Here is a 16,775-nt window from a genome sequence, read left to right on the forward strand (position 1 = left end):
ACCAAAAAGATTGCCAAGTGCCATCGCTGGTAGCACAATTGAAACCATCTAAGAAAATGATTATTCTTAACTAGAAAATAAAAGTTTTGTATAAAAAAAAGAGGGAAGGTTAAATATGGCAATCGTTTGATACAATAGTAATACTATTTATTATGTGTTGTAATACATAATACAGAATAGAGCCATAATCTTTGTACAGAAATAGAAAAGAGGAATTGGCGAACTTTTCATTCAAGTACTCTGTTTAATGAAATGATTGAAATTTTATAGAGGGAATTATATACTGTGAATATATTTGGGATTTAGGAATTGTAAATACTTTGGTGATGTCAAGAGTTTAATAAAATTCAAGTGCCTTTCCTCCTCCTAGAATTATGAACTAGGCTTCTGTTTTATTAATTTATGACCCTGGAGCCTAGCACAGTACCCAGGATACAGTCAGCCCTCAACAAAGTTTGTTAGATGAGTGGAGGGATGAATGAATGAGCAGGTGAATGGCTGACTGTCTGGCTGTCAGATGAGTAAGCCCTGCAAAGCTCTCAGTGTAGGGTCAGAAGACCAGCCAAGGGAGTCCTCAAGGCTGGGGCCTAGTTTTTGTTGGATATTTGCATCCTCTGGGATTCTTAACTATCTGAGCTTTGGTTTTCCCATTTGTAAAACTTGGATCACATAGCTCCTCCCCAGGCCAAGTGGACTAAATGAGCTTCTGTGTGCCAGTTCTTTTAGTGCTGTAGAGCACTGTACCATGTCAGCCACGGTGAATGGAATGGTGGCAATATCATTATTTCAGGGTCAAGCGTGGCAATGGTAGGAGGGGGCAAGGTAGACTAGCCAGCAAAGAGGAGCAGGAAACTTGCCTGGGAGGGCAGAAGAGGGCATGGCAGCAAGAGGGTTGGGCTGGGCTCCTAGCAGGTTCATCTTCCACAGTCCTGGCTACCATGAGAATTGTCTCCAGGAACCCTGGGAAACTAGGCCATACAATCTCTTTCCAACCACATAAAAGTGGCTTAGCCTGGGTCTCTGAAGCAGCCCATCTGATTCCGATATAGTTATGAGATCTCTCACAGATGACATTGTCAATTAAAGGTTTCTCCTCTGCACCCCCGCAATCCCCTCTCACTCCACCCCACATTCCCACTCGCTGGGGAAGGGCAATTGAGCCAAGATCTTTCTAGGGATAATTTGACCAGGCTAATTACCTCATGTTAATTAGATAAAAGTCAAATTACACGAGCAAGGCTTGCAAGCCCACCACTTTGGAGGTTTTCAAGTTATTTACCTGGTATCTCTGATTTTGCTGGGAGAAAATGATTTCTTGCTTCCAGGCCAACTAAACCCACAAGTTAGGGCAGTGGCTCCTTCCTGAGCCCTATAAAGGGGTGCCCAAGATCACAGGCTGATGAGTTGCTTCTCAGCTAAGGGTTAGCATCTTATTCCAGGTCTCTGGCCTTCCCAGCATGAGCCGCCAATTTGCCTGCAAGTCAGGCTTTGCCACCAATGGGGGTTTTAGTGGCTGCTCTGCTGTGCTTTCAGGATGCAGTTCATCCTCCTACCAGGCAGCAGGCAAAGGTCTCAGCGGGGGCTTCGGCAGTCGGAGTCTCTACAGCCTGGGGGGCGCTCGGAGCGTCTCTTTCAACATGGCCAGTGGCAGCGGGCGGGCAGGGAGCTATGGGTTTGGCCGAAGCCGGGCCAGCGGTTTTGCTGGCAGCATGTTTGGCAGTGTGGCCCTGGGGCCTGTGTGTTCATCCGTGTGCCCTCCAGGGGGCATCCACCAGGTCACCATCAACAAGAGCCTCCTGGCTCCGCTCAATGTGGAGCTGGACCCTGACATCCAGAGAGTGCGTGCCCAGGAGCGGGAGCAGATCAAGACCCTCAACAACAAGTTCGCCTCCTTCATCGACAAGGTGGGACTTTCCAGAGAAAGACAAACGTAGAGCCTCTCTTTTCTTCCACCGTCACTGCTTTGGGGGCTCCCTGCCTGAGGTAGAGGAAGGCAGGACACATCTCCAGGATGCAGACACAGCTGAGGACAGAGCAGGGAGGAACTGGACAAACCTGGACTGAGGGATCAGTGCTGAGGGATCGGGATGGTAGAGGGGTGGGAGGACCTAGGGAGCTTAGTCTGGGAGCATTTCCAGGAGACAGGGAAAGGGGCCTGAGCCGAGAAGGAGAGTGATGGCACGTGAAACTTAGAAGGCAGACAAAGGAGAGGCCGATGACAGCCTAGGATGTCCGGAATGCCATGAGACCAAGTTCCTCCTCTCATGAAACACAGGCCAGCTCAGACTCTCGTCGGAAGACAGACTCACAGCCTATAATACACCCAGACTTTAAGGCGAGACACTGAAGTGATGGTTCTCAAAGGTGGTCCCTGAACTGGCAGCATCAACATCACCAGGGCATTCATTAAAAATGCATGTTCTCAGGCCACACCTCATGCCTACTGAACCACAGACTTGGAGTGGGTCTTGAGAATGTGCATTTCTAACCAGGCCCCAGGGTGATGCTGATGCACACTCAAGTTTGAGAGTCACCAAGGAACAAAGAGGTAAGAATGTCTTAGGAGGCAGAGACTTCCTGAGCTTCGGGGAGCATAAGAAGTTCACCAGGGGTGACAGTGAGGTAGGATGGTAAAGCCTGAGTAGGAGTTTGTCAGATGGAGGTGGGAAAAGGCAACCCAGGGAGAGGAAGCAGTTGCATGCAGCATGAAGGACTTGTCTGGAGAGTGGAAACACCTTGGGCTTGTGTGGGTGCTGGGTAAATGGTGGAAGACCAGCTAGGCACATTGTGAAGAGCACAAGAAGGAATTTGGATTTGACCCTGTAGGTGGTGTGGAACCTTGTGAGGGTTTTAAGCAAGGGGATGGTATGAGATTCATAGGCTGCCACTTGAGAATGCTAGCTCTCCCCTGGGAAAATGCTCTGAGATCATAGAGAGTTGGACATGAAAGCAACATAGGAGGACCGGGGACCACAGATCAGCTGAGCACCAGCCTCTCGCTAGGCTGGGAGAGGCCTTGGCCGAGGGGAAAGTGTGGGCAGAGCACAAGCCAGGCCACTAGCCCCAAGCAGAGCTGCCCAAGAGTGTGAAGGCCAGTGCTAGCCAGTTTGTACATTTAAGGGCTTGCCTTAGAGAACTGGCCCAGGCTGACCACTTATATTGATCCAGGCAGGTTTAGACATGTGCAGAGGAGACAGATCTTGACTAGAGGGAAACAAAGATGTTGAGACCCCTCTTGATCTTAGGGGCTGCTCCCAGAAGAAGAACCTTAGTCAGACAGAGTCCTGGTAGGGAGGGCCATGAGTGGCATTTTCTAAGGGCTGAAGCTTACTCTTTAAGCTAATGCAGCATAAAAGAACACAGCTACCATCCAGAGAAGGAAACCCCACAGCCTCTCCCCATAACTGTCTGGTGATCTGGGTTCCAAGGTACGGTTCCTGGAGCAGCAGAACCAGGTGCTAGAGACCAAGTGGGAGCTGCTGCAGCAGCTGGACCTGAACAGCTGCAAGAACAATCTGGAGCCCATCCTTGAGGGCTACATCAGCACCCTGCGGAAGCAGCTGGAGACGCTGTCTGGGGACAGGGTGAGGCTGGACTCGGAGCTGAGGAACATGAGGGACGTAGTGGAGGACTACAAGATGAGGTGAGCAGAGACACTGCACCCAGGCTGACCTGCCTTCTAGGGCTGGTGTTCCCAGCAGGCCCTGGGACATTTGTCTCTGGCCTCAGGAGAACTGAGCTCATGTGAAAGTGACCCATCCTGAGCTCTTTTGCCTAGGCAAGATAAGAGCCTTCTCTGGGCAACCAGGAGGACTAGACAGTGGACAACCAGCCTCTTGAGCAGTGGCAGGGCTCTCCTGGCAGGTGGCCACCTCCTTGACACGCTCCCCACTCAAGAGAGCTTAAGTGTGTACCCCATAGCCTCTTAGTTCCTAAGCTCACTCACTTTTCCCCTAAGTTCCAAGGAAAACCTTCAGCAGGGATCTGGAATTTATGTTGGGCTTCCACTCTCATTTCCCTCAGGTCTTAGACATTTGGGCCGTGCTCCTTTTTCCTTTCTCAGGGGACATTTCTATCTTCTTTCGAGTCATGCTTAGTGGTGGGGTAGAGTTATTGGTAAGGGTGTCAGGCAGCTAGATGATACAATAATCATGGCTAAGAGGGGCAGCAACATGTTCCTGTGATTTAGACATTAAGTGGTAGGAAGAAGGATCTACTTACTCAAGGCAGCAGAGAAAATCCAGACCCAAAATTATCGGGTCACATGGCCCGGGAGGGAGTTGCTTCAAACCCTGCCCACAATGCTGAACAGTCCGAGTGAGTTGGACAGATTTGCATAGATGTAGAAATACTTATTAAAGATATATAACATAGCCACCTATTTTCTTTTTTTTCACAATGAGAACACACACATACACACAACACTCTGCTCACTATGACACATTTCCTGCAGATATGAAGAGGAAGTAAACAAGCGGACAACTGCTGAGAATGAATTTGTGGTGCTTAAGAAGGTGAGGAAGGGGTGTGTGTCCCTCAATCACCCAGGGAGTGGAGTGTGGAGGGTGTGGGAATGTGACATCAGAGGAGACTGAGGTCCCTATAGAAGGGCCTAGACTTAAAGTGACAGAGAAGATGGAGGAATTTGCTGCTTGGGACACCTTGATATTTATTTAGAGCATATCACTTTATCGGTCTCTATGTTGTGTGTAAACGGGCAGGAGCCCAGATGTGGCTAGTCAGTCCCCAGGTCATGTCCACTTTGGCTCGGGAAACAGGTCATATACTTTAAAAGAGGTTATAGGTTTACCTTCCAACTCTGTCTGGTAAATCGCCATGGCTGCCCTCAGCTCTGACTGCCGAATGACCGACTGGGCAGGTGATGGGGCTGGATAGGGCTCTCTCCCGTACCTTCTTGTTGAAAAATAAAGTCAGTAGGAAGATCCCATTTTGGAATGGGGCAGAAGGAGTTCCAGAAGTATGAGGAACTTATTTAAGGTATCTCAATGAGTCCTGGGTGGAGGTCAGGTTTTTTGCCTCTGGTCTTGACTCTATTCCCTGAAGTAGCTAGCTACAAAGTTGGCATTGGGGTGACAGTTCCCAGGAGAATCCTGTCTGTGGTTGAAAAAGGACGATGTCAGGGGGTCTCTGGATTCCCTTAGGATGTGGATGCGGCTTACATGAATAAGGTGGAGCTGCAGGCCAAGGTGGACGCCCTGGATGGAGAGATCAAGTTCTTCAAGTGTCTGTATGAGGGGGTAAGGCTCCCCCAGCTCCATCCCCAGCTCTGTCTTCTGGAAGGATAGATATGTGAATGAGCAGTTACTTACTCATCAGTAACTTTAAGAGCCCAGGGATCTCCAGCATTTGGATGCTAGGAGCTTTGTAGATCAAAGGTGAGAGTGACATCTATCCTGGTGCCACCCAATGATGTGTGCCATCAGCCTCAGTCTGGCCTTCGGATGTTCTGCTGTTATATCCTTTAGGAAGCCATGGGTTTTTAGGGGGTTCCTATTGACCTTCAGCAGAGCTCATTCTCATTTCTGCCTATTTTTTCTCTGCTACTGGGAGTATTTCCTTAGGTCTTGGGAAGGAATCCCCAGGGATGGAGGTAGGGCATCCTCAAACCCTCTACTGCCTCTGCAAACATCTGGCTTCAAGTTTCAGCCTGTTGGTCAAACATCTGTGGGTTCCCATGTCCTTAGTGTTCCTTACATGGTGGCCAGGCTGTTCCCTCTTCTACTTTCGTCACTCCTGATGCAGCTCAGGTGACCTGGGCTATATCAAACCTACTTAGCAGTGTTAGGTGTGGTATCGAAACCTCTGGGATGGTGAGCTCTATTCTTATAAACTTTGGGGAATATAGCTCGCCTAGATTTGGGAGGGTTGGGGGCTTCCCTGCTGGGACAGAGCCATCATCTTGGCACCTTCCTCTACTAACAAAAGACATTTCATGCTTCCTTGTTTCCCATGAAGGAGATTGCTCAGATCCAGTCCCACATCAGTGACACATCTGTCATCCTGTCCATGGACAACAACCGGAGCCTAGACCTGGACAGCATCATCACTGAGGTCCGGGCCCAGTATGAAGATATTGCCCTGAAGAGCAAGGCTGAAGCTGAGGCCTTGTACCAGACTAAGGTAGGCTGTATGTCCCCCAGAGTCATGTGTTCTGAGGCCTCTGGTTCAGTCCCATGACCCACTGTGGCCCACATACTGGCTGGGAGCTCAGCACTGTCCCAGCACTAGGGAAAGACTGAAGGGAGGAGAAGATGCAGCTCTGTCTTTAGAATCCACCTAGACCATGGCAACCATGGGAGGACACATAACAGCTGAGTGCAAATGAATGCAGCACAAACAGAATGCCTGGAGACAGAGGTTAGGGAACTAGGATCAGGTGAGATAGGTCAGGAACAACTTCTAGAGGCAGAGTTTTGAACTGAGTCTGGGAAGGTGGGAAACATGGGTAGTTAGAATCTCAACTCCCTCATTAATTACAATAAATTAGGGGGTCTCTTGAGTGTGATCTGAGATCAGGTAACTCCTACCTTTTCATTCAAGTCTGACTCCAAAGCATTTGAGTCCCTTAGTTTTTAACTCCTTTAATGGGTTGTGGGTGGAGAGATGATTCTTTAGACAATGTGGTTTCTCACATCTAGATAACAATTTCCTAATTGTCCTTCCTGTTTATCAGGCTACTTCTCAAGGGAAATCCACACCCTTCAGACCTTATCTTGTCCATCCCTCTGCCTCCTTGCCACTCTAGACAGAAAGATTTTGCCTACAGGGGTGGAGATGGGAGGCTTTCAAAACCTAGAAGACAACACAGGCCAGGGTTTCTTGGCAAATGTTCCAGCTCAGGTTCCCCAGTCCCCAAATCCCTCCACATTACTGCTGTAAGCTACGGCTGTGTGGCCTAATCACTCTGGATTGTCAGTGGCCAGTGTTTAACCTCAGTCTCCTTCCAGGAGAGTTAGGCAGGTCTGTACAGACATGACTTAGGGATCATTTGCTTTTTGGAGTTATCTACACCTGCACTTCCCCAGTTAGGGGTAAGCACTCATTGAACAAAATTGTATTAGCGTAGCAGCAACACTGTTATGAGGGCCTACTTCAATTACTCCCCTTTTGAAGATGAAGAAGCCAGGGCTCAGAGAGTTTAATGAACTTGCCAAGGTCATTTAGTTGGTAAGTGATGGAGCTGGACTTGAATCTACATGACTGACTGCCAATTCCATGGTGGTTAGACAGAAAATCAGGAGGCCACTCTGCTTGAGAAGCATTTATGATAAGGGCTTGGGGTGGGCATAGAGCTGAGTGGCAGGAGTTTGCTTCCACATTTGCCTCAGGAGACTGTTTGGTGTCCGAACTGGGGAACCAGTGCCTCCACCCCAGCTAGTGTGTGGGGAGGGCCGTCATGCTCACACAGCTTTGCAGAGAAGCAAGAGAAGACTATGCTAGGATCTCCGCGAGACGACCGGCAAGGCCGAGCACCCAGATAGCAGAGCACAGCCACCAGCGTTCTGAATGTCACCTATTTTTGTGTTCCCTTAAGCTGAATTCTGAGGTAGAAATGGACTATTCTCTGTTAACTATTCAATGGATGACATCAAAGACAGGAATCATCCCAAACTAGTAGATGACCCAAAATTCATGAGTAGTGGTGTTGGGGTGTAGCCAAATCTATCTCCACCACATATACTTAAAATGTCCCTCCACGGTCAACACAGCTGCCGGGAGCCTGGGGCCAAGCTGAGCTGTGAATGGAAGGAAGTCACAGAAAATACAGATGGGCAGCTAGCTCATCAGCTCCCTCTCTAGTTTGTTCATTCATTCATTAGAATTTTTTTTCCTGTGTCAGTTGTATTTATTGATCATGTAAGTTAAGTTTATTAGGATAACATTGGTTAGTAACATTATATAAGTTTCAAGTATACAATTCTATAATACATCATCTGTTTATTGCATCGTATACTCACCACCCAAGTTTAATCTCCTTCCATCACCATATATTTGTTTCCCTTTACTCTCATCATCCTCCACCCACCGTCCTTCCCCTCTGGTATCCACTATACTGTTGTACATGTCTATGAGTTTGTTTGTTGTGTTTTGTTTGCTTGTTTGTTTGTTACTTTCTCTTTTATATCCCACAAATGAGTGAAGTGATTTGGTTCTTATCCTTTTCTATCTCATCAGATCTCTTCTGAGCACCAGCCAGCTACTGTCCTAGGTAGTGGGAATTCAGGAATAAAAAAAAAGTCCCTGCCATCCAGTCATTCTGAGTCTGATTGGAAAGATATAGAAACATGTGATCACAGTACACTGTGGGGAGACCTATGGACTGGTGTGCAAGGGACTATGGGAACAGAAGTGCACCCCACCAGGGCATCAGAGAAAGCCTCCTAGAGGAAGTGACTCTGCACTGGCTGAGTTGGAGTCAGCTAGGGGAGAGAGGAGGATGGATAGGGAAGGATTTTCCAGGTGGAGGGAGAGGGTCATGCAAAGACTCAGATACTTGAGAGCATGTGGGACATTTAAGAATCATGCAACTGTTTGGCATAGGTGGAGAGCCAAGTAGGTGATGAGCAGGGGCAATGAGAAATGAGTCTGGAGAGGCTGGATGCCAAATCTAAAAGCACCTTGATGTCATATTAGGACTTTGAATTTGATCTTGACTTTAAAGGACTATAGGCAGAGGATTACCATAGTTGGAGTTGTGTGTTATAAAGTTGCAGTCTGTAGAGTATGACCACAGTCCTTGTGGTCAAATTTAACCATCAGTGAGATCAACTATGCTTAAGGCAAATAAATAAATCCAATGAACAAATGGTTTAGTGGGAGGCTATTGACAGGCTTTAGTAAAGTTGGGGACCTCTACCTACCTTGACCACACTTCCTAGGCAAAGGCACGGTGTGTCAGGCTGAGGTCAGTCAGGCCCTAAGTTGAGGTCCTTCTTTGGCCCTTCTCCTCCTAGTTCCAGGAGCTCCAGCTGGCTGCAGGTCGGCATGGGGATGACCTCAAAAATACCAAGAATGAGATATCAGAGCTGACCCGCCTCACCCAAAGGCTGCGCTCAGAGATCGAGAGTGTGAAGAAGCAGGTGAAGGGGCTTTGGAGGTTCCTGGCTAACTCCCAAGGGAGGGGTGAACTGCCCATCACACATTTTCCTCCATGGCCCTCCTTCTTCTCTTGGCCCTCCATCCCAGAACCTTCTTCAAATGGAGCCACTGCTTTCAGATCCTTCACACTTAGCTCCCATCTGAAATCTGGAACAATCAGAAGGGTCTTTTCAGAAAGCCAAGAACCTGAGGATAACACCTCTCCTAGTCCCAGGTTGACAGGACTTTGTCGTCAGGGGTGTGGCTTTGCTCTAGGGAGTCGGGCAGGACATGGGGGCTGAAGTGATGCTCAGGGTGCCTTAGAACTCAGGGGGATGCTACCTCCTGGCCCTCAGTGCTCCATCCTGGAGACAGCCATCGCCGATGCTGAGCAGCGGGGAGACTGTGCCCTGAAGGACGCCAGGGCCAAGCTGGATGAGCTGGAGGCTGCCCTGCACCAGGCCAAGGAGGAGCTGGCCCGGATGCTGCGAGAGTACCAGGAGCTGATGAGCACAAAGCTGGCCCTGGACATCGAGATCGCCACCTACCGCAAGCTGCTGGAGGGAGAGGAGTGCCGGTAGGTGATGGGAGGGGTCTTCGAATGCTAGAGCTGGAAGAACTTTTTGAATGCTCTGACTCATTTTCCCCGAGTATGAGGAACAGACTGCTGGAGGAGCCAAAGGTGCTTTTCATGTCACCCACAAACAGTCATAAACAGCATCTGGTGAGACATAAATTTCCTTTAAGGTCCTCCTCCTTCCAGTCTTCAGACTATGACAGAGAAAAAGTCGCAGTGTGGTGATATTACGTCTCTAACACTGCCCTGACACCTGCAAGTATTACTATTGATAAGGAGATATAAATCCTGGGTTAGAGTCTCTGGGGAGACAATAATATCTAGTAAAAAAAAAATTTAAAAAATTATTTTATTAGTTTCAAGTATAGAGTACATTGGTTAGACATTTACGTGATTCTCCTAATCACTCTTTCTCTCCTCTGGCTCTTCACCTAGCCAATATATTACTGCTAACTGTATTCCCTATGCCATGATCCCCATCCCCGTGCCCGTCTAGCAACTACTAATCTGTGCTTCTTTAACCCTTCACCCCATTCTTCTGGCCTCCCAACCCCCTTCCCCTCTAGCCATCACCAGATTGTCCTCTGTATTTATAAGTCTATTTTTGATTAGTTTGTTCTTTTTGTTTCTTAGATTCTGCATGTAAGTAAAATCATATGATATTTTTAATTGTTTTATTTTCATTATATTTCTTTTTATTGTTATCTTTTTCTTTTGTTACATCGTACTGTTTTTTTTTATTTATCCTGATACAAAAACTTCCTTTTAAGAGAAATACATTTTTTAAAATAAAAGTCAGAGACAATGAAAAATACTAACTGTATGAGTTATATATGATCATAGCAACATGTGGGAGGGTGGTCCATGAAGTACTGACATTTGAAAAACTCTGTTCTAACCTAGCACCACTTTATACGAGAGACCCAGAAAGAAGACATTATTGCTCCTAAAATCACACAGTTACACTAGCAGTAACTCCTAATACTCATATTTCCACAAGTGTACTTATTCTGGGGGTAGCCTCTCAGGGATGAAGAACCAGGCTAAGAACTCAGCAGGAAGGACCCGGGAGGTGGTGTTGCTACGGGGACACCAAGGTTAAAAGTTCACACATCTCTGAAGTGGGGAGAGTAGACGGAGGAGAAACGAGGAGATGCTTGGAGACACACAGGTGCAGTTTGTGCCTCCTGGGCATGAGCCCGTCTGGCTGACTTCAGGCTGTGATGAGGGTAACGCGGATTCCGTGTGAAGGAGATTCACCTGTGCTTTTCTCTCCATGCAGGATGTCTGGAGAATACACCAACTCTGTGAGCATTTGTGAGTATTTCACACCTCTGAGGGAATATTTTTAGTCTATTAACAAACAAACACAAGGTAAGCGGGTACCTGCCACCAGGACCTCCATGGCACAGCCTGGGCTCTGCCTGGGGGAGCTCTGTTTTCATCATCAGCTCCCTTGTTGACAACTGCTGCCTCTTCTCTCATGGAGTCAGCTCCCCACCATATGCCCACATTTCACATTGGCCTCTTTCCTTGAAATCTCTCCCATGCTGGGATGAAACTCTCAGCTCCACCCTCTCCTGTCACCCTCACCTGGCATTCCCCCAGGAGGGAAACTGTGACCAGGAAGAACCGCACCTGCTGCTCATTGAGAGTAGAGACCAGCACAGACGCTGTGGTGCGTGACTGGTTTTAACTCTGGCCCCACGTGGTATGGCTCAGCGCTGTCTCTGTCTAAGATAGGCGAGCAAAAACTCCCCTAAATCAGCTGATCAGGCAATTGTTTGAAAAAAGTTAAGGATATGTTCTAAAGTTAAATGCAAGACTTGTTGGCTTATGTGATGTGTGAGTACCATCTGTTCTTCAGGGGAATCCTCGGTACCCCTTTTCATTCAAAGAATGAGAAGGTGCTTGATTTGGGGGTCCCCTGGGATCTGGGCTGTTTTTCCTGGTGCTCGAGCTGTCCAAGCATTGAGTGTGTGTCACCAAATTCAAGTCCATGGTTGATGTGAAGTGGCTGCTTAAGGAGGAGACATTTACGTTAGTTGGGGTTGGGAGGTCGGAAGGGACTTAGGGCCACCCCCGTCCTGGAACACACACTTATCATTCCTCCCTCCATCCTCCACAGCTGTCATCAGTAGTTCCACAGCTGGAACTGCGGGCACAGGGCCTGGCTTTGGGTTCAGCGGTACCGGCACCTACGGCTATCGGCCCAGCGCCGTGGGCTATAGCGTGCTATCTGGAGGCTGTGTCACCGGCAGTGGGAACTGCAGCCCTCGCGGGGAGGCCAAAACCAGGCTGGGGAGTACAAGCGAATTCAAGGATCTCCCAGGGAAGACCTCAGTTCTGAGCTCACCTGCGAAGAAAACCACACGATAAGAGAAAAACAGCTGTCCACCTTGCCCTGGTCTCCTCTGGACTCCCTTCTCCAGGAAATTCCTCTGTCACATTTATCATAGTCTCCTTGCTTTTCTTTACCATGGACATCTCCTCTCTCCCATCTCTCTGACTTAGTGTTTCTTAATGTGAAATCAGTATTCTAGCCCATTCTTCTGCTTCCATAGTAAGAGACCTCATAACTCAGCCTCCCCTTCCTGAAGCCTTGCCAAAGGTGAAGAGTTGGCCTTTTTGCTGGCCCGCATGCCTTCTTGCAGAGGAAGGCTTGCTCTCAAAGGTAACCCTAGTCCTCCTGCTGCGCTTTCCATGGTCTGATTAGGGAGTTTTTAGGCCATGGGTTCTTCGTGGGTACATGAGCTTACAAACCCACTGATAGACCAGTAAGAATTTCTCCTGTTAGAGCAACACCAGCTCAGGTGAAAACATCTGGTCATAGGTTGTACCTCCCATGGTTCTACAGACTATATAGCTGGGAGCACCCCTGCAAGCTGGTCCTATCAGTGAAGGGATTTGTGCTCTCAATATATGAGTCTTTGTCCTTGTTCAGGACCCCCCTCCCTGCTTCCTGCATCTCATCAATAAACTTGTAAAAGTCATGCAGGATCAGGCTACTTCTATCTTCAAAGGGAATCTTCATCTCAGGCCACATCTCCTCTATATGTGGAGGTCAGTGACCTGGAACCTGGGGTATCCAAGGTCCTGTGTGTTCCATAGAGCCACAAAGTATATTTAGATCTGAATGAAAGAGATCCTTGCACAATTGCTGGATTCCACCTTCACCTCCAATGACTTGTGATACTCAGGGTTCATCCCCCGCAGATACACCTTCTAAGTCATGCTTTTCTCAGGTCAATGCTCCCGTGAATGGCCAATCTTTAAGAACATTCAGATTGTCAGCAGGATGAGAGAGCCAACACTTGTCTTGTGGCAAGATTTAAAATGGGTCAAGAGGCAGCAGAAGGCAATTCCAGAAAGCCTGGGGCTTGAGTTATGGCTGTTCCCTGTTCTCTGAGGAAAGGTGAAAGGTAGATTCTCTTTTAAGTAGTGACCATGTTCTCTTGGTCCTTGGTGAAGTTTCACTGGGTTGAGTCTGGATGTGAATATATATGAGTTGTGTTTAAGCGTGGAGCCATCTCTGTTACACACATTATTCAGCTTTCAAACAGTCTGTGCTGAGAGACTTCTCATAAGTCCCCAGCCCATGATGATGCTGTCAGAATGCAACAAATTTCAAAGAGCAAGCGAGAGGCTGGCACACATTCAGGTTGGGGCTCACAGGGGCATCTGAACAGGATCTCTGTGGGTCCAGAGAGAGTCCTAGAGTTCAAGTCAATAGCTTTGAATTCAGATTCAGACTGCAACTAACTGGGGATCATGAGCACAGCTTTCAACCCTTTCGACCCTCATTTCTTTAGCTATTAGATAAATAGAATACTACCCTCGGATTGTTGTCATGCTGAAGTGAGACAACATGAAGATGTCTTGTGCAATGCCTGGTCAAAATTCTTACTTAATAAAGATTAGTGGAAACAGAATCTTGTCCTCAGTCTTTTTGGTTCAAAAGCTTGACTTCGTTAGCTCACTGAAAGAGGTATTTAGCTGCTGGCAAAGCAATTCAGAAAATTCAAACTCTAAAGGGACCATCCTATAACTTGTATGCAAATTTATTTATTGCCCAAAGAAGAACTGGCTGGCAGAATAACTACTCTTGAGAAGTACACTCTTGTGGTCGGTTCAACGAACATTATTATTATTATTATCTTATCATGTGCTTGGCACGCATTAGTGCTCTACTGATGTATAAACCTCATCTATGTCCTTAATGAAAACATAACCATAAAAATGTAACTGCCACACGGTGAGATATTGGCAACACAGAAGAGAGTGGGGAGCTTCAGGGAGGTTCTGGAAGGCTGACAGAGGACATAACATATGCAGAGTTTTCAGAGGATGGAGTTTACCAGGTAGACAAGAGGAAAGAATGAACATTGTAGCCAGAGGCACTGGCATGGCGACCATAGGTCACGACTGCTGTGGTGTGAGGTGGAAGGCCCAGGAGTTTCAGTGGGTGGAGAAGGAGGGTGCAGTGGAACCTGGAGCTGGGGAGGCAGGCAGCAGCCACATCAGAGAGGCCCTTTCGAGTCTGCTAAGGGGCTGGGATTTTATGCTACAGGGCTCATGGGAGAAGCTAATACCTTGGGCATCGGATGGACCCAGGTTTGATTTCTTTTTTGTCACTTTGTGACTTAGGCAAGATACTTCTGCTCCTTAAGCCTCAGTTTTCCTCAACTGTAAAAATGGGTTATTAATAGTAATTCCTCATATAGTTTTCATGAGAAATAAATTTCATGAATGAAATTATGAGAATTATTTAATTCACTGGCTATTAAGAGACATTTCTACTTGTATGCTTGGATTCAGTACTGCCTCAGTGGACAAACCCTGAAATCTCAGCAACTTAACATAAAAAAGGTTTTCTCACTCACAGTTAAAGACAGGTTGGGGCAGCTCTCCTACAGGGTTCTCCCAGTTGGTGTCTCTGGGACCTAGGCTCTTCTGTCTGGTAGCCCTGTCACATGGCACACTTGGCCTTCAAGGTTACTGGGACATGGGAAAAGAGATACAGAGGAGGCACGTGGGCTGTTCACTGCCTTACTCTAGAAGTGACACACTTCAGTATCACTCACATTTAATTGGCCAACATGGCCCCGAGCCCCCATTGAACCCCAAAGGAGGCTGAGAACTGAGGAGGAGAGCGAGGACACTTGGTCAGCACTGGCATTCTTTGGCACAACCTTCTTCAGTGTAGATACCGATGTCGGTCACCAGCTTGAGAATTCTTTGGCCCTTGAGCCGTGCTGGGATGATGCTGGGGTGATGCTGGCACATGCTCTCTAATCCAGGCAAACACCTTCCCTTTGGTTCTGACAGTGTAACCTTGGGCATATTGCTATAAACCAAATCAGGCTGCATAGTCTATTTATTATATTTAGATCTCCTTTACATTTTTAGGAGATGTTGTAGGTATGTTTGAATGTTGGAAGTTCAAAGTTGATTTAATGGTGAAATGGAGATAACTTGTTCAGTGCTTCTTATAGTATATTCTTTGAAATCCTGGTTCCTGTAAAATATTTGCTTAAAGAGAGGACTCTATGGTCCAAAAAAAAAAAAAAAAAAAAGATTTGGAATGCACTGAGTTCCTTGTTTTTGTTTTTTGACATAAACAGTACTTTATTTTTGATACTAGATCAGCCTTCTTCCCCCTTTTTCTCTAGTTTTTTAAAAAATAATCCATGTATAGATATATTATATGCTCATATTAGAAAATTAAAAAATATTAAAAAGTAGAAAAAATAAACTTTATCGATAACCCCACTTCCCAGTCACTGTGTGTGGGAAACACTGAGTAGGGGGCATTACTCTTTGGTGCAGCGAAAGCGGCAGTAAGCATATGGATCTAAAAGGTCTTGCAGTAAATCGCCTACCCAATTTTTTTTTTTTTTTTTTAGATCTATCATGGAGTATACACATTTTTCCTGTAGGATGCACAATAATTTCCCAAGAACTAGTGTTCCAGGGCAAATAAGACCCATTGTAGTCAGTGACACATTTGCAAATCCTTGCGTGGAGTGGTCTCATTTATCTTACGTTGCCGAACTCTGGTGTGAGAGGGTGATGTCGCTGCCCTAGTGTAACAATATAGGGGTTGCTTTCACACAGAACTAATGAGAGGGATGGTCACAGGGCCCGAGGTGACACAGTAAGCTACAGTCAGAGGCAGGTGCGAGAACCTCTCCTCCCAGGCCTCAGCCACCTTTGATCTGCCCACATGCCCACACATCTGGTGCCTCTAAACCTGGATGTGTCACTTCTGTCTCTGAATAATCTGTGAGAAAGGTGAGCCCTGGGGTTGAAGAATTTCTGATTCACCCAGCCACTCAACCCCTTATGAGAAGATAAGAAAGGGTTACTTTACCTGTTTTCTAACCTTGGGCAGAAGTGGTGTGGTCCCAGATGAATGGGTGTCTCAGGTTCTTAGAAAGTTTCCAGAGAAAAGGAGACTTTAGAGGCTCCCTTTGACAGCCAATCTTATGTACGTTTCTCCTGTATCAATTTAAACACTCTTCTTACTTTTTTATTATCAATGACCAGAATTAATAAATGCTTTCTTGTGCTCGTGGAAGAAAAGCTGGCTAAAATTATGGGGTGAGAGGAGAAATCTCATGAAGTAATGGAAAGCATAACCTTGAGTTTCTTGAAGGGTCTGCTGGTCAGCCAGCCATAATGACATAGCCCCTTTCCCCTTCACAGGAATGAACTATAACGTCTCTCTTAGGCAGCACAGAGAGCCCACCCTCTTCCTCACACAGGATATACCAGACTCCTCTACCTGTTCATTTGTGGCTGACGCCATCTCTATCACTCACCAGTGCCCCCACAGAGTTGTTCCCCATGGGGTAAACACCATGGTTGTTATTATGCTTTGTGGTTGGCTCACTGAGCGCTGTGTCAGCCAATTACCCCAGGTACCATCTGTCACCCTATGAGGGCCCCAAGGGGAGCCCAGTCTCCAGGGTATATCAGAGGTCACAACAATGAACCTTGTCGTATGCAGCAGTCTGTTGCACATTTATCCTGAATGCCCCTGGTACCAAGGCCTGGGATGAGCAAGAGGTTAATCCAGAGGGATCTGTCAATCTGA

General features: G+C 47.1%; 1 protein-coding gene across 1 annotated transcript; it reads left to right on the top strand.

The window, feature by feature from the left end:
* Positions 1–1,430: 1,430 nt before the first annotated feature.
* On the top strand, positions 1,431–13,598 carry KRT73 (keratin 73). The gene is made up of 9 exons (XM_016142674.2): positions 1,431–1,904; positions 3,429–3,643; positions 4,454–4,514; positions 5,163–5,258; positions 5,977–6,141; positions 8,976–9,101; positions 9,456–9,676; positions 10,959–10,993; positions 11,805–13,598. The coding sequence occupies exons 1-9, from the start codon at positions 1,458–1,460 to the stop codon at positions 12,053–12,055; spliced, it is 1,617 nt and encodes a 538-aa protein (XP_015998160.2). The 5' UTR covers positions 1,431–1,457; the 3' UTR covers positions 12,056–13,598.
* The last annotated feature ends 3,177 nt before the right edge of the window (positions 13,599–16,775 follow it).

This window comes from Rousettus aegyptiacus, unplaced genomic scaffold, assembly GCF_014176215.1.
Source record: "Rousettus aegyptiacus isolate mRouAeg1 unplaced genomic scaffold, mRouAeg1.p scaffold_m13_p_2, whole genome shotgun sequence".
Classification (NCBI taxonomy): Eukaryota; Metazoa; Chordata; class Mammalia; order Chiroptera; family Pteropodidae; genus Rousettus; species Rousettus aegyptiacus.